This window comes from Carcharhinus amblyrhynchos, chromosome 16, assembly GCF_965287045.1.
Source record: "Carcharhinus amblyrhynchos chromosome 16, sCarAmb.v2.hapA, whole genome shotgun sequence".
Classification (NCBI taxonomy): Eukaryota; Metazoa; Chordata; class Chondrichthyes; order Carcharhiniformes; family Carcharhinidae; genus Carcharhinus; species Carcharhinus amblyrhynchos.
Window position 1 is genome coordinate 48,626,299 of NC_137339.1, and position 24,679 is coordinate 48,650,977.

A 24,679-nucleotide genomic window follows, 5' to 3' on the forward strand; every position below is an offset into this window, starting at 1 on the left:
TTATAGGCCGGTTAGTCTTGGTTCGATGGTTGATAAATTAATGGAAAAGGTCCTGAAGGATAGGATTTATGATCATTTGGAAAGATGCAGCTTAATCCAGGATAGTTAGCATGGATTTGTGAAGGGTAAGTCTTGCCTCACAAATTTAATTGACTTCTTTGTGAAGATAGAGCAGTTGTTGTCACATACATGGATTTTAGTAAGGCATTTGATAAGGTTCCCCATGGTACGCTCATGAAAAAAGAAAGGAGGTATGGGACAGAGGGAGATTTGGCCGATTGGATAAGTAACTGGCTATCTCATAGAAGACAAAGGGTGTGGTGGATGGAAAATTTTCAGACTGGAGACCAGTTACCAGTGGTGTACCACAGGGATCAGTGCTGGGTCCTCTGCTATTTGTGATTTTTATCAAGGATTTGGAGGAGGGGACTGAAGGATGGGTCAGTAAATTTGCTGATGACACCAAGATTGGTGGAGTAGTGGATGAAGTGGAGGGCTGTTGCAGGCTGCAAAGAGACATTGATAGGATGCAGAGCTGGACCAAAAAGTGGCAGATGGAGTTTAACCCTGATAAAGTGCAAGGCGATTCATTTTGGGAGGACAAATTTGAATGTGGATTACAGGGTCAATGGCAGGGTTCTGAGGAATGTGGAGGAACAGAGAGATCTTGGGGTTCATATCCACAGATCTCTGAAGGTTGCCACTCAAGTGGATAGAGCCATGAAGAAGGCCTATTATGTGTTAGCGTTTATTAACAAGGGGTTTGAGTTTAAGGGTCATGGGGTTATGCTGCAATTGTACAGGACCTTGGTGAGACCACATTTGGAATATTGTGTACAGTTCTGGTCACCTCATTATAAGAAGGATGTGGAAGCATTAGAGAGAGTGCAGAGGAGATTTACCAGGAAACTGCCCGGTTTGGAGGGCAGGTCTTATGTGGAAAGGTTGAGGAGCTAGGGCTTTTCTCTTTAGCGTGGAGGAGGATGAGAGGTGACTTAATAGAAGTTTATAAGATGATGAGGGGAATAGATGGAGTAGACATTCAGAGACTATTTCCTTGGATGGGTGTAGCTGTTACGAGGTGGCATAACCATAAGGTTCATGGTGGGAGATATAGGAGGGATATCTGAGGTAGGTTCTTCACTCAGAGAGTGATCGGGGTGCGGAATACACTGCCTGCTGTGATAGTGGAATCGGACTCTTTAGGAACTTTCAAGCGGTTATTGGATAGGCATTTGGAGCATACCAGAATGATAGGAGTGGGATGGTTTGATCTTGGTTTCAGACAAAGCTCAGCACAACATCGAGGGCCAAAGGGCCTGTATTGTGCTGTACCGTTCTATAAACCGGAGCACCCAGAGGAAACGCACGCAGATACAGGGAGAACATGCAGACTCCACACAGACAGTGACCCAAGCTGGGAATCAAACCCGGGTCCCTGGCGCTGTGAGGCAGCAGTGCCACTGTGCTGTCCCAGTGACAGTTAAAAATTATGTTTTCTCCCCTCCGCCAAAGTTAGTGAGTTATTTCCCAATCCAGTTCCTCACCTCTGATTACTGATCACGAGCAGGTCCAGTCTGACCAATAGTGCACTGCACAGATCTCTGAGTTTGGTGCAGGCTCTGTTTGCTCACCATGTTCAGCATATCATTTTGCCTGATTCATTGGCCTGGATGTTATTTGTGGTGTATACTCATTCTATCACCAGTGTGTGCAGAAACCTGTATGGTGAGGTACAGAGTGATTTTAACACCATGGCCTCATTTCTGCATCCTGTCCTGATCCCAGTTTCAATCCTGCAGTAATCACTCTCTGGCCACTGGCAAAAATTGGGCAGTACGAATATTCCCGAGGAATGAGGTAAATCTGGATGGGATGGATGGAAGAGGGAGGGAACGGGAGAAACCAGGGACAAGGGAGGCCAAATATTTCCTGCTGGGTCTGGAAGAGCCCTCCATGCTTCTCCTGATCACCATGGAAATATAAATAATTAGTGGCCAATGTCTTTTTGGGCGCTAAATGTTGACACATTTAGCAAGAAGCCTGCCTTCTTGGTGTACAATCTAGCCATCTGAAATTGTGGTGTGAGAGGGATGTTTCCATATTTTGTGTCTAATGCAATCCAATCACTGTGTGAAATGGAAGAATTCGCCCCTCTGAACTTGTCGCATTCCCCCATTTAGCCCTTTTTAAATATCTTGGGAGTACAGAGAGACTGGGGAAGTTTCTGCTGTGCACAAGTTTTAAGGAAATTGTTAGCACCTGCATAAAAGTTCAGCACTTGGATCACCATAGCATTCACAGCTACTGACCAAGTGCTAGAAAGAGGGATTCAAATAGATAGTTGCTTGATGGCCAGCACAGACACGATGGGCCAAAGGATTGTCTTTGTGCTGCGAGACTCTGAGTCAGCAGTCTTGTGACTCTGTCTCTGGCTCAAGTCCCACTCCAGGAGTTTATTGGTGATGGAAGGAGCATTTATGGTGTGTTCAACTGGGTTGCCAATCAATCTGGTCATCCTTCCAGTAAATCCATAAGATGTAAGAGTAGGAGATATTTCTGTTCATTCTTTACTGAAACACACCTTGCAGTTTGTGTTACTATGTATTTACTCCTGTAAGGATTTTGAGGAAGGCTACATCCTACACTGGATCAACACAGCCATAGAAGAAGAAAATGACAGTTTAAATTTCTGCTTTAAGCAATGAAAAGAGGAAATTTGCTCTCACCATGGTTTCTTATGCTATAATTAACCACAAAAGGAGCACTACAGTGAACAAAGCCACTTCATCTTCATTAGCCTGAATATATTTAAAAATTAGAAATAAAGCATTGGGCCAGTTTCCAGCTCACAGGAAAGGAAACTGTTTTGGTATCTAATATTGGGTTGTGCTGAGTCAAAAGCCCCGAATTCCCCATTCATAAATACAACTCAAAAGATCACTGCACTCAGAAGGCACACTGATGAGAAAGGTCACTTCATTTCCAACCACAAACTACACAAAGACAGAACTCAGCAACATCCTGTAAATGCATATCTACAATGAAGCCAGGCTCATCTCTGAACATAACTGTCTGTCTCCAGGCAACAGAACTTTCAGTGTTACCTTGTGATAGCATGCATCCTTTGATACCCATATGCTGGCTTAAGAACAAGAGTAACTCCTTGGGGCCGTTACATAGATTGACATAAAGGTTACAATGCAGAAACAGCCTATTTGGCCAACTGATCTATATTCCATACGGGCCAACTCGCACTCATCCTTTAACCCCATTAGTGCATTCTTCTATTTATTTGTCCCTTATGTGTTTAGCCAGCTTCCCCTTAAAAGCATCCATACTAGTCATCTCAACTACTTGTTGAGGTAGCAATTCAATTAGATCACAGCTGATCGCAATGGGCTGAAGGGCCTCTTTCTGTGCGGTGACTCTATGATTAATGCTTCAGTTCCATTTTCCTGCTTTTGTTTCATATTCTTTGGTAGCTTTGCCCAAGACAAAAAAAATGTTGATCTCACGCATGAAAGCTTTTTCTAGCTGACATCTCAGTATTGCCTGAATTCAGTTCTTCCTCTGCTGCACGTAGATCCCTGTATCTACAAAGAGCCTTCAAGTGACTGACTAACCAGATTATCATCAATTGTTTCTTCCTCTTTTCCAGATTCACTCAGACTCTGACAAGGGAGATGGCTCCATAAAGTACACCATATCAGGGGAGGGTGCCGGCACAGTTTTCATTATTGACCAGATTACTGGGGATATCCATGCCACAGAGCGGTTGGATCGTGAAGAGAAAACCTTCTACACACTTCGAGCTCAGGCACGGGACCGACTGACTGACAGACCCTTGGAACCCGAATCGGAATTTATTATCAAAGTCCAGGATATTAATGACAGTGAGCCCAAGTTTCTCGATGGACCATATGTTGGCAGCGTGCCTGAATTGTCACCTGTAGGTAAGGAGGTCCAGGTTGTTTTGCATGTGTCATCCCTTGCATTGATTGTTCAGTCTTGAAATTGAACCACGATTGCCACTGACATTCACAAAGACCCCAACTGCAGGAGCAGACAACCTTTCATTTTTGCTATGCAGTTTGGAACCTTTTGATCCTATTTTGGTCATGACTGTGTCTTTGCACAGTGTGGCATTTGCACAACAATGGGCATTCACTTGCAGGGCTGTCACTTCAGAAGTCCAGATGTTTGTTTTAGTTAAAAGGAAAACTATTTACCAAACCTTTGGAAAAGGCTTCGGTCAACCACCTCAATGAAAAGCTTTATTGGAACACAATATTTTCAGAACTGAATAAGCTGAAAGAATACTTGGTTTTCAATAAAGTTTGCATTTATATTGCGACATGCAGTAGAAAATGACTTACTTTCAGTTTGACTGATACTATGGCTGAATTACATACATATCCTTTCTACCGTTGGCTTGAACTTCAACAACTTATGAAGTTTACTGTATTATAGAAAACAAGTAGTTTTAGGGCATTTGCCAGTCTGTTCTTAAGTCCTGATTTGGGTGCCTATATTGGAAACATCAGACTGGGTTCTTTGGTTCCCTGCCAATGTTAAGTCGAGCGCTTGGCCTACCCGTCATCTAATCAGAGGTGGAAGGTGACGTTGAGTAGCCCATCTGCAATGAGCCAACTAAAGTCCATAAGTGGGCAATAAAAACAAAGAGGCCAGCCTTCTCCTGTGCGGTAATATGAATATACAAGATGTGATTGTCCCAACAGGATTTACATAATTGCTTCTTTCCTTAAAGCTTTAGTTGCCTTGAAATATATGTTTTTTGAAAACACAGATGAACAAAGAAATTTTACTAATTAGACTTCTTGCACAGTCTGTGTTGATGGCACAGAAATTGAATAAACAGGCCCAGAGGCCATCACATGATAACGCCTTTTCCACCGGTTTTAACTTATTTTTAACCACATTATTACTGTTGAATTTATCCTGCATAACTTAAAGTTGGCAACAAAACAATTCTGTTACATAATAATGATTCTACCCAATCAATTTGAATGAGAAATCTCTAAATTACCATCAGTGGTTGTGGGTGAGAAGTGGCAAGAATTAGCACGCATTAGAGCAATGATAACTGGGAGTTAACAACTTTCTCATTCTCATCTAATTGATAGCCAATCATGAAACAAAAATTGAATGTACGCAATTTATTCAATCTATTTAATTTTAACGATGGAGGCACATTGTTAAAAATCATAAGGAAAATCCAAGTAAGCCAAATGTAATAGCCGATTCTGGTGGTGGAATCAAATAAAACAACACAAAAAGGTGCTGACACTTCAGCTGATTTTAATGTATTTGCCTCTCAGCCATATTAAATGGGGCTTGAAACCTTCATGCTTCAAAGGTGGCAGGTAGGTTTGGGAACTTTCATACTAATCAACTCACAGCTCATGGGCAGCAAGAATCATTGGCATGCACCCTATTTCCACTGTTTATACCACAACACTGGTGGCTTTATAAGACCCTTGTCAGACCCCACTTGGAGTACTGTGTACAGTTCTGGTCGCCTCACTACAGGAAGGATGTGGAGGCTATTGAGAGGGTGCAGAGGAGATTTACAAGGATGTTGCCTGGATTGGGAGGCATGCCTTATGAAGATAGGTTGAGGGAGCTAGGTCTCCTCTCCCTGGAGAGACGAAGGTTGAGAGGTGACCTGATAGAGGTTTATAAAGTGTTGAGAGCAATAGATAAGGTGGATTCTCAGAGGCTATTTCCCAGGGCTGAAATGGTCGCTGTGAGAGGACACAGGTTTAAGGTGCTGGGAAGCAAGTACAGAGGAGATGTTAGGGGTAAGTTTTTCACTCAGAGGGTGGTGAGTGAGTGGAATCAGCTGCCGTCAGTGGTGTTAGAGGCAAACTCACTGGGGCCTTTTAAAAGACTTCTGGATGAGTATATGGGATTTAATGAGATTGGGAGTTACAGATAGTTCTATGGCTTGGTAGGTATGGATGTGATCGGCGCAACTTGTCGGCCGAAGGGCCTGTTTGTGCTGTGGTGTTCTATGTTCTTCCACTCATTCATTTTTGTCATTCTTCCTCAGAAAAGAAGTGTTTGATTTAGAGGGAATGAAATGTAGATTCACCAAAATGACACCAGGGCTTCAAAGATTAAATAATGAAGACAGGTTGTTTAAAATCGCCAGCATTTGTGGTATTTTATTTTTGCATAAACATGGCTTGTGCACTGCTTTGAGTAGTAAGCTAATGGAGGTGTATAAAGAGGATCAGATAGGTTAGTTAGAGAGAAATTATTTATTTCAGAACAAGAGAACTCGATCATAAAATTTGAGTAAGGGCATTCGGAAGAAAATTCAGCACCCACTTATTCACACACAGGATAGCAGAGAGCTCCTCTGTCTTTTCATGGAGGATGATGATCTAAGCTTGGAAAAAAAGCCACAATCTTAACAGACCAAATTGATCCACCATGTTGGATTCAAAGAAGAACAGAAATTTTTTGCAATAAGGGACAATACTGGCTTGCATAGGCTGCATCATCAATCATGTTAAAGTGAACACTGGTTGGGTCTTCAAGTTTGAAGCTAAGCTTATCAAAGGTTTACCTCCATACTGCTTCTGCCTATACCTACACAGAATGTAAATAAAAATTTTTAGCGCACTGGAAATGTGATTGAAAACTAAAATGATCCAGTTGTTCACAGCTTGAAGAGAGCTGTCGCAGGGGTGAGAAAAAGTTGCAAAAAAATTTCTGTTCTACTTTGAATTCAACATGGCAAATTCAATTTGATCTGCTAAGATTGTGGCTTTTTCCCAAGGTTAGATCATCACCCTCCATGAAGAGGTATTCCCTTATTTGTGGAATTTACGTCTCCACAATTAATTGGTCACAAATTAGTTTGTTAGTTTGAGTTCCAAGTGCCACAATGCTACTACATAATTTTAAATGGTACCACCATTTCCCTGGCATTTCTGGCAGAACGTATATCATTTGATCATCACACTTTTCCTTGGCCCACAATATTTTTCAAGAGTGCTTACTGTATCAAACCCAGCAATGCCTTCTGTTAAATGCTCAGAAACTTGCTGGCCTTCTGCTTGAAGTATTTTTCAAAAGTGTTTACTGCTGTATCAAACCTAGTCATGTCTTCTGTTAGGCGCTCAAGTACTTGCTGGCCTTCTGCTCAAAGACAATGTTTGAGTATTTCCTTCTGACAGATCACTGCTACGTACAGACGTCCATCCCCATAGTGAGAAAATACATCTTGAATACCAAAATCCATCAATCCCACAAGTTGGGTGGATCTCCTGACGAAGAAAGGAAATGTGGAGGCGCCACTTTATTTAAATTATTCTCCATCATCCTCATTGCTAGTTATAGTGTTTTATGTCCTGGAGATATGCAAAGATGATACACTCTAGGTTATGTATGTGAACAGAAATTTTATTCAATGCAGTCAAATATTTGCTCCCATGCTTATCGCAGCTTGCCTCAGTTCAATCTCACTTTCTATGTAACCACACCCAGACTTAACCAATCACAAACAGAAAAGAGATACCAGACACACAATCAAACATATTAATCTACTACTTTTCCAAGTTTTATATAATTTATAATGGTGCTGTCTATACCCAATTACACCTAATGTAGGGTTGTTTATAAAAATTGGAAAGAGTAACAAATGCAAAACTGATTCTTAGGGAACACCATCTTCGAGTCTGAAAAATATGCTTCTGCCACCATTAATTATGTTCTGACACTGAACTCATTTCAAATCTATACCATAACCTTCCCTTTAATTCCATGGATTTCCACCTTCTTAAACCTCCTCTGTGATACTTTGTTGAATGCGTTTGACAATCCATGTGTACCCAGTTCTGCAGTTCTCGGGGATCAGTATGTTCCAGGTAGTTAATTAGAGGTGAATTTGCTACCCTAGATTATAGTCAGCAATAATCACTGATCTGAAAATGTTGTTTACATCTATTAGGCTGGAGGACTAATATCATTGTTGATGACTTCAACTGTTGTGCTTTTCACCTCAGCTTTGTAAAAAGATGTAGCAACAGAGTTAGGTCAAACCCTGTGGGTATAATTGATATTCACAAAGTTAATCAGATGTTTCCTGTCCCTGAGTGTATTACTTTCTATATTGAGGTGAACTCTTGTTGTCAAGCCCAAGCTGATTGAAAGAATTTCACTGGGCCATTTTCCTCAGTGGAATAATTAAAAGAACATAACCCAGATTAGAACAGCTGTAATGAAGTCATCCATAAAACAAACACATCTGGCACACAGAAAACCAACACAAGAACCAAGCTCCACATCCTCTCTATAGTCTGTACTTATCAGAGCTAAAAAATCAAAATTAATTTAAGAGAATGGTCTTTTGGTTAAAAATTAATTTTATATTTGGATTTGGAAAAAGACAAATTTTCTTTTTTTTATTCAATACAAATTTTGCAGATGTTATCACTTTAGGTATATATCCTTTACATTATATGACAGAGAGAGATAATGTTCTACAGGCCACACAGAACAAGTTAAAGGTCCGCCAGTGCAACTGAGAACTATTATTTATGATCCAGCTATAACACCCACATGGACGAAGAACTACAAGGCATTTCAGAATCAGACCAACAACTGAGTCAGTGAGGGGTCACACAATTCCTCTGGGATCTGGGCCCTATCAGTCTCCTTCCATACCAGAATGATATGATAAACATTGCTCACAATTTTTCACAATTGAACCGTGTATGTTTTAGTCCATCCTCTTCAAGCAGACTAAAGTTGCTGAGTGGAATATAAAGTTGCATTTGAGAGAAAAGTAAAATGGCATTCAGTTTGATACCACAGGCTTCATTTAAAGGTACATACTGAACACAGGGCACCATGAGTACCAAGAAACAACAACTTACATTTATAAAACACCTTCAGCGTAGAAAAACACCTGGAGGTGCTTCATGAAAATGTCATGTGAAAGAACAGTGACACTAAGCCAAAGAAGGAGACATTAGGAAAGGTAGACACCACACTTTAGGAAGGATGTGAAGGCATTGGACAGAATGCAGAAAAGATTCAAGAGAATGGTTCTAGGAATGAGGAACTGTGTTGCCAAATTCCGCTTCAACTCCATCTTTAGGTTTACTGATGACAGTGGGTCGGATCTCAAACAATGATGAGTCAGAGTGCAGGAAAGAGATAGAGAATCTGGTGGAAGGGTGCAATGACAATAATCTCTCCTCAATGCCAGCAAAACGCAGGAGATGGTCATCAACTTCAGAAAACATAGTGGAGGATATTCCCCTGTCCACATCAATGGGGATAAAGTGGAGATGGTCAAGAGCTTCAAGTTCCCAAGTGTTCAGATCACCAACAACCTGTCCTGGTCCTCCACACCGATGCTATAGTTAACAAAGCCCACCATCACCTCTATTTTCTCAGGAGGCTCAGGAAATTTGGCATGTCTGCTATGACTCTCACCAATTTTAAAACCGCAAGAAGTCACAAAGGGTTGTGAAAATAGCCCAGTCCATCAGGTAAACCAGCCTCCCATCCACTGACATCATCTACACTGTCTGCTGGCTTGGAAAAGCAGCCAGCACATAATCAAGCACCCCTGGATATACTCTGTTCCACCTTCTAGCGGGAAAATGATATAAAAGTTTAAGATTATGTACAAACCAACTCAAGAACTGCTTCTTCCCTGTTGCCATCAAACTTTTGAATGGACCTACTTTATATTAGGTTGATTTTTCTCTAAACCCTAGCTATGACTGTAATACTATATTCTGCACTCTCCTTTTCTTCTCCCCTATGTACTCTATGAACAGTATGCTTTGTCTGTATGGCGGAAGAAACAATACTTTTAATTGCACACAAATACAAGTGACAATAATAAATCAAATCAAATCAATGAAGTGGAGGGAGCTATATTCCTTGGAGAAGAGATGATTAGGAGGAAGTTTGATAGAGTTTGTAAAGATCACAATGGAGGAGACAAGGAAAAGTTATTCCCATTGACAAATGAATCAAGAAGCAGAGGACATCTTAAAATGATTCGTAAAGAACCAATGGCAACATGAGGATTTTATTTTTATGCAGTGAGTGTTATAAACTGGAATGAACTGCCTGGAAGTGTGGTGCAGACAGATTCAATCCAGGCCTTCAAAAGAGAATTGGATCTGAAGGAAAAAAATAGTTGCAAGGCTAAAGAGAGAAAGGCAGGTGAGTGGGAATAGATGAGTTAGTTTTGTAGAGAATCAACTTGAGCACAGTGGGCTGAATGGCCTCATTCTGACTTGGAATCATTTCATGATTCAATGACATGCTTGGTCAAAAAGATTGGTTTTAAATAAAGAGTGGTGTAGAGAGGCTGAGAGTTTAAGGGATGGAATTATGGGATTTGGGGTGTAGACAGCTGACTCTCAGCTCTGGGTAGATGCCCGTTATTTTATCCTGGGCTCTGCTTTTGCCATGTGCATCACAGCAATTAGCAGTCCAATCTTTTTCTGGTTGGAGAAGCTACGTTCCCATTGTGGGGGAGTGGAACGAAGCAAAGAGAAACAGAGGGGAAGAGTATCGTCATTGCCAGAAACAAAGATGCTAATTTTTTCACAAAGCAGAATGCATTCAAAGCTTTGTTAAATGAAGAAGTATTTCTGTTGTGCCAAATAAAATTCTGTGATTCCGCATGAAAAAATTCTGCTGGAAAATAGAAGCAGATGGCGCTAAGTGGATGATCATTTTCCTCCTCCCAACACACAACAAATTATTTTGAACTGACAGTCAAACCTATGCATTAATTCAGTATCAAATAGCATTTTCTGTCATTTCAGTTACCTGCAATGTGTTTGTTTCAGCATTTGTTTTAACACTTGCTGGCATAAAACACTAATCATGTTAATGCACACTAATCATGTGTCAGAGGCACACTGCCCATCAGATTGGTAAAGGCACCTGTGGAGCTGTTCAGGGAATGCACCTGAAACATGTATTAGCCTTTGCAGAATTTGATTGCACATGATGGCAGCTTCAGGCACTTGGCAACCTATTTTCCGGTCAAAGTTTCTTGTACGATAACTGCAACCGACTGCAATAAATTGGATCACAGATATAATGGAAGTCAATGGGAATAATCTTCTACAAAGAAAGTTCAACAGCATCAAAGTGTGAGCCAACAAAACTCGCTTAAACAGATATTAGCAACTGAAACTGAATTCTCAGAGATGAAGACAAGGAAAAGAGACTAACTGAAGCCTGGACAGAGTTACATTTGCATTTTTTGTTGGCATTTTCTTACCAATCAGTCAGTGCAGTGGACTCTGAAATGAAGAATTATACTGTCCTTGCACTCCCTACCTGCCCCACATCCTGAAACAATGGCGAGAGAGATGTGCAAGTTTGTTTAACATTGTAACATTTAGCACCCAATTTACTGCCCAAGTGTAAAACTAGCATTGCAAACTGACTATCCATTATAGAATCCACTCAATATTCCATTAGGCAGACATACAGAATCCATATAGCTCCTCCAATGATTGCAGGATCCCAATGGATTTTACTGCCACCAAATTACTTCAGAAATCTCATCAATGTAGGAAACATGATGTCTAATTTGTGCACAGCAAGTCCCACAATGTAAAACTGATCAGTTAATCTGATTGAACTGATGTTGGTTGACAGATATATTTTGGTCAGGACACAAAAGGGAACTCCCCTGCTCTTTTACAACAGGTACCATCTTTTACACTCATCTGAGAGGGCAGACTGCTTTAACGTGCTTTAATGTGTCATCTGAAGCCCTGAGTCAGGTGTCTTGAATTTATCTACTTTGTGTCACGGTGCAACATAGTTATGTTAACTATTGCTTGGCACTTGCAGTAATATTCATGGAGTATCTAACAAATTTTATAGGGACACAGTATTATTCTTATAGGACTGTATTACTGACAGGGCTGCGGTTGTTACTGACTGGGAGGAAGGGCAAGCCAGAATACTAGATTTGGATGGTGCATGGTCACAAGTGGCAGTTTAAGAGCTTAAAGGATAAAGTTTTATTCCAAGGGTTTCTGGTCACCTTCAATCAGGAGAGCTCAGGGAAGAGAGGGTTTGTGATGGAGATTAGATAGCTTTGCAATAATGGACAGTGCCCACAACCTTTGGTGCTTTTCAGATCTCTACATCACCAGTTGACCAATGTTCACAGATGTTGATTGTTAATTTTGTTTCGGCCTTTCCCAAAATGAGCAAATTTTATGGCCACTTAATAGTAATTTTTCCACCCAGTCTTAGATTTAGGCTGGCAGGAGAATGATGGATCAAGAGAAAATCTGAAATTGAACAAAGTTTGACATTGGGTAGAAAGCAGATCAGGATGGCTGCCTCATCAAAAGCCCCTTTCTGACAGGGAGCATCTTATCTTAAGATCAGGTGATCTCAGACCTCCTTCCTACCTGGATTTGTTCCCTGAGACCCTGATCTCCCACTTGTGATCTCCTCGGGATTCCCTATCCAGTCTGATTGGCTGGCAGCACTCCAGGGTGGGAGTTGACCTCAGTGATGGGCGGAATTTCTGGTTTCTGCCAATCAAGGATCATTGGAGCATGAAATGGCATCGGGCTTTCCAGAGTCAGCAGTTATGTCCCATACCCCTGCCACCCTGAAGATTCTGCCCATGGTAAATCTCAATCATTGTTCACGTACGTTCATTCGGGTCAACACACGCACCGATCCAGATGGTAAAGGGAAGAAGCTGATAGGACTTTTTACACGTTTTTGAAAAATAAAAGAGAGTCTTTGATTATTTTGTTACTTTGCTAGTCTCAGTATGGTAATTCTACATTGTGTCTATTTTATTCAATTGTCTTCCTGTGTGTAGTTGTATGGACCAGGTTTACACATTCTCTTTCCTGAAAAAGATCTGTTTGCAGTCGATTCACAGGTTGGTTACTTTGTAAACTGGCACAGCACTTCTGAGAGAGAGGGTGTGATAGAGGAACGTATAGCTTCAAAACAAGCCATCTTCGTTTCAGCATTATCTTTTCTTCTCTCTTTCTGCTTGGTGAGAGTTCTTTCAAGTGCCTTTCTGGCTCTATATTCTGGAGAAAATGTATTAGTTCATGGCTGCTGGAGCTATTGAACAGCTACTTATATTATGATGTTGCACCTCAGAGCCACTTGAAAAGTCTCAGGTGTGAATTGACAGGGGATGGGTTATTTTAAACTCCCCAAGGGTTTATGTGTCTGTCCCCAGCCCAATTGGTGCAATGTGAAATTGTGTGCATTGCAGCAGTCTGGGCAATTTTGTCATTGGCTGTAGAGGGGTCCCAATTATTAGAAATCCAACCAAAAAATCAGTAACTACACCTTCAAAAAAAATATCCTCGTAACACTACAAAGCATGGAATTAATCAGCATTTTAAATGCAACTATACCATACCAAGCTCCACAGACATGTCTAAACACATTGGTTGAATTGAGGTGAGGCGACTGGATCCTGGAAACTAGATGCTTTTCCACTTACTGTTAGATGTAGTTAACCTGTCTAAACATCCTCTGAAACACCCAACTTGACTCCTCAAATTTCTGCACCCATGCCATCAGAACCTTTTGATCTCCCTCACCAAACAATCCAATGCCCCAAATTCATCCAATCTCCTTCATCTCCATCACTGACTCTGAATCTTTCCTTCAAGTCTTCCCACCTCCCTCCTAATTACACCCTCATTCTAAAGCCTCTGAAACCTCCCTCTCTCCTCTCTGCTCTGTGGCCTGGTGCTGCAGACAGAAGGCCACTTGAGGGCAGCCGCTCAGTCTGGCACTTAAACCTGAGGGAAACTAGGTATCAAAACAACCCTCCTCTTTCCTTCCCCACTCTACTGCCCTGCACCACTTTGAAGCAATACCTCAGTGAGTGTGTCCTGGTGTTAGGGTCCCAGAACATAACCCCAAGTTATATGATGAAATCAAACTAGATAGACACCAGCAATCTTTCTACTTTGGCATAAATATGTGAATAGGATATTTCTTTCCAGGAATAATTCCATTGACAAAATAGGGATCTTTTACAGTGAAGCAAACTTTATTTAGTAGCATGGTTTAAATATAACTCTAACAAATAAAGCAACTTAACCATTAACCAAGCTGGAGTACTATGTGCAGTTTTGGTCACCGCACTTACGCAAGGATATTTTGGCCTTGGAGGGAGTGCAGAGGAGGTTTACTAGGCTGATACCGGAGTTGAGGGGGTTGAGCTATGAGGAGAGGCTGAATAAACTAGGCTTGTACTCGTTAGAATTTAGAAGAATGAGGGGAGATCTCATTGAGACATATAAGATGATGAATGGGATGGATAGGATAGAGGTGGAGAGACTCTTCCCGCTCAGAAAGGACAGTAGGACTAGGGGGCACAGCCTCAAGATAAAGGGGGGGGCGGTTTAGAACAGAGTTGAGGAGGGACTTCTTCACTCAAAGGGTGGTGAATCTCTCGAATTCTCTGCCCGCTGAGGTGGTGGAGGCTGCCTCGCTAAATATTTTTAAGATGCGGGTTGATGGGTTTTTGATAAGCGAGGGGATTAAGGGTTATGGGGAGAGGGCAGGAATGTGGAACTGAGCCACGACAGATCAGCCATGATCTTATTGAATGGCGGGGCAGTCTCGAAGGGCTAGATGGCCTACTCCTGCTCCTATTTCTTATGTTCTTAGCAATTGAACAATATTTAAAAATAAAAGGAAGCAACTTTACTTTCTAGCTTATGATTGTTCCAGTTCCAAATAAGCGCCATGCAAACATAAATCAAACCACTCAAATAAATAAAGCTAGCAAACCCAGGGTTTCAGAGAGCGAGGGGGAATTCTCCCACTTTGCCATGCTAATTTTCTAGTGCAGTGGGGTGGGAGAATCATGCAGCCAGGTATGCGTTCGCACTTGTTTTCCCTCCTTGATCACATCTCCCAGCAGCAGATTTCTGGCGCCATCAGATCCATGCTGGAAACTGGCAGGAAGACAGGGAAGTCCTTTACATCTTTATTTGAATGTAATTTAAATGTGATCAGCAGGCCAGGCACAGAATTCTCCGGGCCCACTACCCTCTCCCATCCCTCCAGATTGCTTCACTCCAGCAGGAATTACACTAGCTAGTCACTTTCAGGGAACTATCGGGACGACCCTGCTGGAGTGAAGTGGGGGGGGTGCAATCGGGGGCTGCCAAGGAGGTTGGGTGGTAGAGAGGCTGGTGCCCCCTGGGCTTGGACCCCCTGGCATTCTCCAAGGAGAGAAGTGCCCATGCCCAGGGGCCCATTGCCACTGCCCACTGGACATGGGGCAGTGCCAATGGGTAGGGCCTGGGGCAGGGGTCAATGCAGGCACTGCTTAGCAGCGATCGGTGTGGGTGGGGGGTCCCATTGCCACTCTGCATTGAAATTGATGGGGGCAGGAGGGAGACCAGTAATCGGGTGGGTTGAAGGGAGAGGCAGGATCAGTTGGGGGTGATTCTGTTGGGTGGGGAGGGGTCTACACTGCATTGGTGGTACGTGGGGGAATGTGAAGAAGGGGGGGCTTGAGATCGGGATGGGGGGGGATCGTCGAGGCTGGCCTGGGAATGGTTGGGAGGCCCGCGATCGAGCCATGTGGGAGGTTGTGGGGCAGCACTGCTGTTTCCCGGGCTGGCTAGCAATCGAGCTGGCCAGCAAACGGGAGGCTGATGGTTTGGGGCCACTGCGCATGTGCAGAGACTGACTGGTTTCAGTCTCCAGGATGGGAATAGGCCCCGCACAACTGAAATACAATAATATTCATGCTGGTGGCCTCTGCATTGAATAGAGTGTGGGAGATTCTAGTGTGAACTCCCATAAAAAAAGTGTGAATTACTCAAGTTTTCCCGTGAAAGCAACATTTAGATTTTTTTGGGGAGAATTCCAGCCCAGAGTTCCAGAAGTCTGTAAAATCCTTCTGACTTCAACCAGGCTTCAACTGCAACTAACTACTTTCTGCAAAAGCTTTTTCTCTCGACTGCAGACTCAGCTCTGCACATAAACCATGTCGACACGTGACCCTGTTAATCATTCTAATCAGACGCGTGAAACTCATTTGCACCCTACTAGTCAGATGCAGATGAAAGCCTGACTGGAATCCTCCCCCCTCCCCAGACCCCCCTACACCAGTTTGCCAGTGGGAAAACACGATGGTGTAAAACCCATCTGGAACAACATGGCGTGCAAATATTGGGACTTACCTGAACAATGCCTGAGGTTGCCTCTGGATCTCAGGATAGAGTCCGCCAGCAATCCTGGACCTCAGAACACTGGTGGCGGGAGCATCCACGGATGGATCTTCTAGATTCTGTGTCACTGAGGAAGTCTGCCTTCCAGCTTTAGAGTTTTCTTTAGAGATTCCTCTTCTTTTCAGGAGATCCATTTTCCTTCTTCAACAGCGGGTTGGTGATATTGAGCACCTTTTAAATATGGCACCCGGATATGATGGCAGGACATATACCAACATGTCAGCCCATCCACAGAGTATAATGCTAAACCTCCAGGTATATGCATCATTAATGAGGTAGGGACTGGAAGATATGGTATGATTTCCTGCTGGCTTCTGCAACAGGAAATACTCCCCCTCCCAGCCCCCCTCCCGACATGGAACTTAGTCCCAGGTGGGAGAATTGTGTCAATTAGCTTTAAAGGGAAGAGAGCTGGGGGAGCTGGGTGGGGAGGGGGGTTTCTTTGACAGACAAAAGAGATATACATAGAACATAGAACATAGAACATTACAGCGCAGAACAGGCCCTTCGGCCCACGATGTTGCGCCGACCAGTTACAAAACAATGACCCACTAACCTAAACCAATCCCTTTTCGTCCATAAACCTATCCACGGATCTCTTAAACGCCCCCAAACTAGGCGCATTTACAACTGCAGCAGGCAGGGCATTCCAATCCCTCACCATCCTCTGGGTAAAGAACCTACCCCTGACATCCGTCCTATAACTACCACCCCTTAATTTAAAGCCATGCCCCCTCATGCTAGATTTCTCCATCAGAGGAAAAAGGCTATTACTATCCACCCTATCTAAACCTCTAATCATCTTATATGTTTCAATAAGATCCCCTCTTAGCCGCCTTCTTTCCAGCGAAAGCAACCCCAAATCCCTCAGCCTCTCCTGGAATTCCAGAGTATTGGATCAAGTTGGTTGATGGCACCATCAGTAATGGATGGAGTGAGGGTGCATAAGAGACTATGGTTGGAGTTCTTTGATTTGCATCAGAGATTCAAAGTATCTAAATAGTCTGATAAAAAATGCTGTTTCTTTATAATTTTGTCCTTGCATCCGGAACATTCAAACAGTTCATTCACAATCTAACCATTAAAATAAAATCTAACTGTAAAATGACAGAGGCAGTAGGGTCGGGGCTCCCTCAGGCGAATGACACAAAGCCGGTCATATCACATTTGTGAGAGGCTCAGCTGGAAAATGGCAGATTTCAATCTGTGGCAGACAGCAGCCCATATCCCAGACGCTTAAAGAAACCACGGGAGATTTGGTCAAAGTGGGTTAGCATGTGTCAGTCTCTGTGGAGCTGTCGGAGAGACACTGAGCACCCAGCTGAGCTCCACAGCCAAGGCGTCTGACAAGCGCAGAGCTGAATCATAAATAGATGTTGTTCACAAACTGTAGCTGTCACTCTTTCAACTTAAGCTGGCACTTCATTATGGATGGACCCATCCACTTGCTGAGTGCAGCAGAAGCTGTCATCTTGACTCTTCAGTAAGGGAAAGTGTCATCAGCATTTTGGGAGGGGCCACTGGGGCAGTACATATGCTATGAGCATAATGAGTCTTCAGCAGGATCGGCAGAGCAGAATGTTAAGAAAGCCTTTTAAAAACAGAAACGTACCAGAGAAAAAAGACCAAAGAAATATAATGTTTTCTATGACCACTATTTCAATTCCAGACAGATATAACATGATCTAGATGCGCTTTGCCCATTGGCTCAACGTGCCTCAGTCTTAACCTCAGATGAATTGCCAATTGAACCAGCATTAATTCTTTACTGTGGGGTCTTCTGGTGCAGTGGGTATCAACCCTGTCTCTGAACCAAAAGCTCCAGGTTTGAGTCCCATCCAAGGACTTAGTAGCCAAGATAATAATGTGGCAAAGCTGGTTGACTGCTAACTTCAAAGTCGTCCTCACACGCCAGTGGCAGGCATTAAGGGTGAGAGTGATTCCGAGTCAGCTATGCTTGATGTGGAGTGTTGCCCCTCAAGCTATAAACCCCGATGAAATAAATTACTAGCTATGGAACAGGTGGAGTTCTGCCTTAGTGTACCACTTGATGAGGGAAAAGAATTGGAATGGAACTCTAAACTTCTCCATTCTACTATCTCAGTGTTAACAATAATAATATTGTTGTCCCAATAGTCCAACTCTGTGCTGAACCAACATGCTGCTTATCAGGCCTCTAAACTCCATGTTCTAAAAGTGCTCCTTTTCCTCCCCGCCCACCTCCCTCAGTGCTGTGTGCCATTTCATGGCCTAAATAACTACTCTGGTTCATAGCTCCTCCTATTGTTTCTCTGTAAAATACTGACTTAGACAATCATACCTTGGAGCTACATCCCCTATGGCTTATCCTCTTTCACACAGAGAAGCGGCCAATACTGTTCACCCCGATTGTGAATCAATCATTTCCTTACCTTCCAGCATTCATCTTCATGACATATTAGAGCACCACTGCTGGATCACTGTGCTTTGTCATAGAGTTTATAGCACAGGGAGGGGCTCTTCACCACGGTGACACAGTGGTTAGCACTGCTGCCTCAGCACCAAGGACCTGGGTTTGATTCCAACCTTGGGTAACAGTCTATATGGAATTTGCATGTTCTCCCCATGTCTGTGTAGGGGGGGGGTGCGGTGTGGGAAGGAAGAGCCTGGGGAAGACGCTCTTTCAGAGTTGGTGAATACTCAATGGGCCAAATGGTCTTCTTCTGCACTGGTTTCTATGGCCCATCAAATCTGCGCTATCCGTCAAGCACTGATCTATTCTAATCCCATTTTCCAGCATTTGGTCTGTAGCTTTGTATGATATGACATTTAAAGTGCTCATCTAAATGCTGCTTAATTGTTGTGAAGGTTCCTGCTTCTACCTGCCTTTCAGGCAGATTCCCTCTAGGTGAAAATATTTTTCCTCAAATCCCCTCCAAATCTTCTGCTCCTTACCTTAAATCTATGCCTCCCTGGTTATTGACCCTTCTACCAAGGGGGATAGTTTCTTCCTATCTACCTTATCTATGACTCTCATAATTTTGTACACCTCGATCAGGTCCCTCCTCAGCCTTCTCTGCGTGAAGGAAAACAATACCAGCCTATCCAGCCTCTCTTCATAGCTGGAAGGCTCCAACTGAGATGGCATCCTGGTGAATCTTCTGAGCAATCACTCTGGTGCAATCACATCCTTCCTACAATGACCAGAACCATACACAGACTCTAGCTATGGCTGAACAAGCATTTTATACAGCTCTATTATAACTTCCCTGCTCTTATATTCTATGCCTCAGCTAATCCCATATACTTTCTTAACCATCTTTTGTACCTGCCCTGCTACTTTCAGGGTCTTTAGGCATCTTCCCAATAGCAGACTACATTCAGCCACACAGTGCTTGTTCCTTAAGGACTAACTAGACAAATAACTCCCTAAAGTGACAGACAGAAAGCATGTAAACATTTCTAGTTGGAAAAGTGCTGCCTGCCACATCAAGAAAGGAAAGTTAGGGCATTCTTTATCCATGCCTGAAGCAATCATTAGGTCCCCAAATAAGTAGTCAGTTTCTGTTGCGCAGTAAAATTGGTTTGCCCTGAGGCAGCTAACATCACTGCAGGCTGCATCGAGTGACATCAGCCCCTGTAATTCCACAGTCTGAAGGGAAAATTTGTTCATTATTGGTTACCTGCAAGTAGAACCACAAAGAGCAGGAGTCATGTTGCTGACACCTCATTTAACCATCCATCCCTCTGATCACAACAGCTCGCAATGCTCAATCCTGCCCCAGTATTTCACAATTCTATATCAACTCCATTATAATATGGCCCAATTCTTTAGTGAGATTTTATCATATCACAGAAAAGTCAAATGTGAATCTGATACAAAGGACAAAAAGCCTTTGGCCTAGGAAGATGTTCTAGTATTGCTATTCAGTACGTTGGGGCCAGAATTTGGGATAGGAGAAATTACATCCCACTTTTATGTTACTGTAATATCCTCTAGAAGTCACCCAAAACAGTCAAGGTGTCATTAAAAACAAGGTGGCATTGTGAAAACTTGCCCTAGCTTAGCCTCATTTGTCCCGAATACAACACAGGTCCATTTAAAAGAAAGCACATTGGCATTTTTGGTGGAGGTAAGACTTCTATAACCTAACAGGCCCTACACACTAGCAAGTATGTAACTGTTTCCAGATTCTAATCCAATCCCAATCCAAAAGGCCAGTGCCAGCCTTAGAGGTTTAGTTGGACAATAAACACCACAAAAAATTCTGTTGCTGCTTCTTCTCATTTACTTCAATGGGTGGAAACGCACCAGCTGAGAAAAAGACAGCAGACCACCTCCATCCTTCAGAAGATAAGCAGGTCGATATCCAGTGTATATTAGAAAACAGTAGCAATGGTTAACTATGAAATCATGGGACTCTCATATCATAGAGAACAACTGGTTAGAAATCTACAGCATAGGTTACAGGATTAGGTAGATAATTGTGGGTTTGACTTAATTAGGTTGAAAGAATTGATTAACCATTGCAAAATCTTCTCTCAGCACAAGATTAAATTGGGTGGAGCCCACAATGGGTTATTCACATGGGAAACAAATAGGTTCTGTGAGTTTGCTTCGATTTTGTTCTATTAAAAGTGCAATTCAGAAACAGAGGAGTTATAGAAATGGAAGAGCACTCAATGGCTGTAAGTGAATTACTTATTTTCTGCACTGTGGGCATAGAGTGGAAAGCACTTTAAACTCCATCACCTGGGCAATAATCGCCTGCCTGTTGAAACTAATGGAATGGAAACCAGGCAAGATCTACAAAAGGCACCTCATCCATGCTAACAGTTCAGATAGTGACAGCATAAATGACCCACGATGTATTTGCCATAAAGCCTTTGCCACACAGTTGCACTAATGTTCACCGCAATGTAAAATGGAAAGACGAATTGGCGAAGGTGAATACGAGTTACATCTTCATATAATTTGGGGAAAATAAAAGCCACTCAGCAGTAAAGAACATTTCAGACCAAAATCTGTTGACAACTGTACTGGATATTCTGTGTTAGCTATGTCTCACTGGTAGCACTGTCATCGCTGAGTTAGAAATGAGTTCAAGTCCCGTTCAAGAAACCTGTGCACATGCTCCCAGCTAACATTCCAGTAATATACTGTTGAAATGCTACATTGATGTGGAGATGCCGGCGTTGGACTGGGGTTAGCACAGTAAGAAGTCTCACAACATCAGGTTAAAGTCCAACAAGCTTATTTGGTAGCACAAGCCACAAGCTTTCAGACTGCTGCCCTTCATCAGGTGAGTGGGAATTGTGTTCACAAACGGCATATGTAAACACAAACTCAATTTACAAGATAATGGTTGGAATGTGAGTCTTTACAGATAATCAAGTCCTGAAGGTACTGACAATGTGAGTGAGAGAGGGTTAAGCACAGGTTAAAGAGATGTGTATTGTCTCCAGCCAGGACAGTTCATGAGAGTTTGCAAGTCGTGCGGATTACAGATAGTGTGACATGAACCCAAGATCCCGGTTGAGGCCATCCTCTTGTGTGCAGAACTTGGCTATCATTTTCTGCTTAGCGACTCTGCGCTGTTGTGTGTCGTGGAATCTGCCTTGGAGAACGCTTATCGAAGATCAGAGGCTAAATGCCCGTGACTGTTAAAGCGTTCCCCAACAGGAAGAGAACACTCTTGCCTGGTGATTGTCGAGTGGTGTTCATTCATCGGTTGTCGTAGCGTCTGCATGGTCTCCCCAATGTACCATGCCTCAGGACATCCTTTCCTGCAGTGTATCAGGTATACAACATTGGCTGAGTTGCAAGAGTGTGTACCATGTACCTGGTGGATGGTGTTCTCACATGAGATTGTGGCATCCGTGCCAATGATCCGGCACATCTTGCAGAGGTTGCTGTGGCAGAGTTTTGTGGTGTTGTGGTCACTGTTCTCATGAAGGCTGGGTAGTTTGCTGCGGACAATGGTCTGTTTGAGGTTGTGCAGTTGTTTAAAGGCAAAAAGTGGGGGTGCGGAGATGGCCTTGGCGAGATGTTCGACTTCATCGATGACATGTTGAAGGCTCCAGAGATGATATCATAGCTTCTCTACTCCAGGGAAGTACTGGACGATGAAGGGTACTCTGTCCGCCGTGTCCTGTGTTTGTCTTCTGAGGAGGTCAGTACGGCCTTTCACTGTGGTGTGTCGGAACAATCAATGAGTCCAGTGCCATATCCTATTCTTATGAGGGCATCTTTCAGCACCTGGAGGTATCTGTTGTGATCCTCCTCATCTGAGCATATCCTGTGTATGTCCATAGGGGATGGCTTCTTTAATATGTTTAAGGTGGAAGCTGGAAACATGGAGTATTCCACTTCATTGTCAGAGATGCCGCAGGCCACATTTTATGTGCCCTAGCCGGGCATGTTTTCACCCAGGGATATGTAAAATAGGGTAGGTGTCCTCCCCACCACCTTTCCATCTTCCCCTGAGCTCAGTCCCATAACTGGGATGGGGTGATGGGGTGGGCATGCTGAAATTGGCAGCCTGGGTAAGATTCTTTTTCAGAGAGTAAGTGCAGACATGATGGGCTGGATGGCCTCCTTCTACACTGTAGGGATTCTATGGTTCATTGGCTGCAGGGAACTTTAAGGGGACCTGAAATTCTGAAAAATACCACGTAAATGCAGGTGGCCAAGCTGATTGGGAGGGACAGGGTGGTTGGGTAGCATGCACTCTGACCTGCTGTCTGTGTAGCCAATTAGTAGCTATCCGACAGGAAGGAGGCCAGTTGTAGGTACATAGGAAGTTTGCTTCCTGATCACAAACTCTTCCCCTTGCTATCTTCCAGCTATGCAATTATTATCAGTTTTATGTTTTCCATGCCTTCTTTTAGATGCCAAAATATAATTAGCTCTTGTGACTTTGAGTTGCATTAAAAAATAATGTTTGTATTGAATTTTTGTTGTCGGGACATTCACTGTGGAATATAATTCAGATGTCGCTGTATGCACCTGGGTGATGAGATGTCATGCAGCAAAAGGGTAATTCAGCAAGCAGGAAATCAGTCATAGAAACATAAAAATTAGAAGCAGGAGTAGGCTCTTCTGCCCTTTGAGCCTGCTTCACCACTTATTTTGATCATGGCTGATCATCAAGTTCTAATTTCCTGATTTCCCCCTTTCCTCCCATATCCCTTGATCCCTTTAGCCCCAGAAGCTATATCTAATTTCTTCTTGAAATCCCACAACGTTTTGGTCTCAACTACATTCTGTGGTAGTGAATTCCATACATTCACCACCCCCTGGGGGAAGAAATTTCTCCTCAGTTCTAAAAGGTTTACCCCTTGTCCTCAAACTATGACCCCCAGTTCTGGACTCCCTCACCATCAGAATCATTTTTTCTAAATCTACCCTGCCTAACCCTGCTGGAATTTTATAAGTTTCTATGCGATCGTCTCTCACTCTTCTAACCTCCAGCGAAGATATTCCTAACCTATCGACTTAATCTCTCCTCATATGACAGACCTGCCATCCCAGGAATCAGCCTGGTAAACCTTCGCTGCACTCCCTCCATAGCAAAGACTTCCTTCCTCAGATAAGGACACTAAAACTGCACACAATATTCCAGATGTGGCCTCACTAATGCCCTATACAATTTCAGCAAACATCCCTATACCTATACTCAAATTCTCTTGCAATGAAGGCCAACATACCATTTGCTTTCTTTACTGCCTGCTGTACCTGCGTGTTTACTTTCAGCAACCAATGCATGAGGTCACCAATTGCTGAGCTTCCACCTCCCTCAATTCCAGTAATAATCTGTCTTCCCATTATTGCTACCAAAGTGGATAACCTCACATTTATCCACATTATACTGCATCTGCCGTACACATGCTCACTCGCTCAGCCTGTCCAAATTAAGCTGCATTTCTGCATCCTCCTCACAGCTCACCCTCCCACCCAACCCTGCAAATCTGGAGATAATACATTCAGTTCCCTCTTCCAAATCATTAATATATAATGTGAACTGTTGGGGTCCTAGCACAGATCCCTCCCACCTCTCACTTTCCTAAACTCCAATGAATATCAGCCCAACCTGTCCTCAAGACAGCCCCATCATCCCTTGTATCAGTCAAATGATTTACCTTCTCTAAACTTCTCCTAACATAATTATATCTTTTCTGATGTAAGGACACCAAAACTGTACACAGTTCTCCAGATGTGCTCTCACCAATGCCCTGTACAACCACAGTAAACCTTCCCTACTTTGATATTCCATTCCCCTTACAATTGAAAACATGTCATTACCTTCCTGATCACTTGTTGTACCTGCACATTATTTTTTTAGGATTGGTGACTGAATGAAAAACACAGAGGATTCAGTAAAGTAGGTACCTCAACAGAGGGCGGAAAGCACAAAATGACT

At 43.0% G+C, this 24,679-nt stretch overlaps 1 protein-coding gene across 1 annotated transcript in view; it reads left to right on the forward strand.

The window, feature by feature from the left end:
* The window catches only part of cdh22 (cadherin 22), an 871,134-nt gene that overhangs the window by 222,256 nt on the left and 624,199 nt on the right, over positions 1-24,679 (forward strand). The window contains exon 3 of the mRNA XM_080205062.1: positions 3,662-3,956. Within this exon, the coding sequence (XP_080061188.1) occupies positions 3,662-3,956 (295 nt within the window). The remainder of the gene's footprint in view (positions 1-3,661; positions 3,957-24,679) is intronic.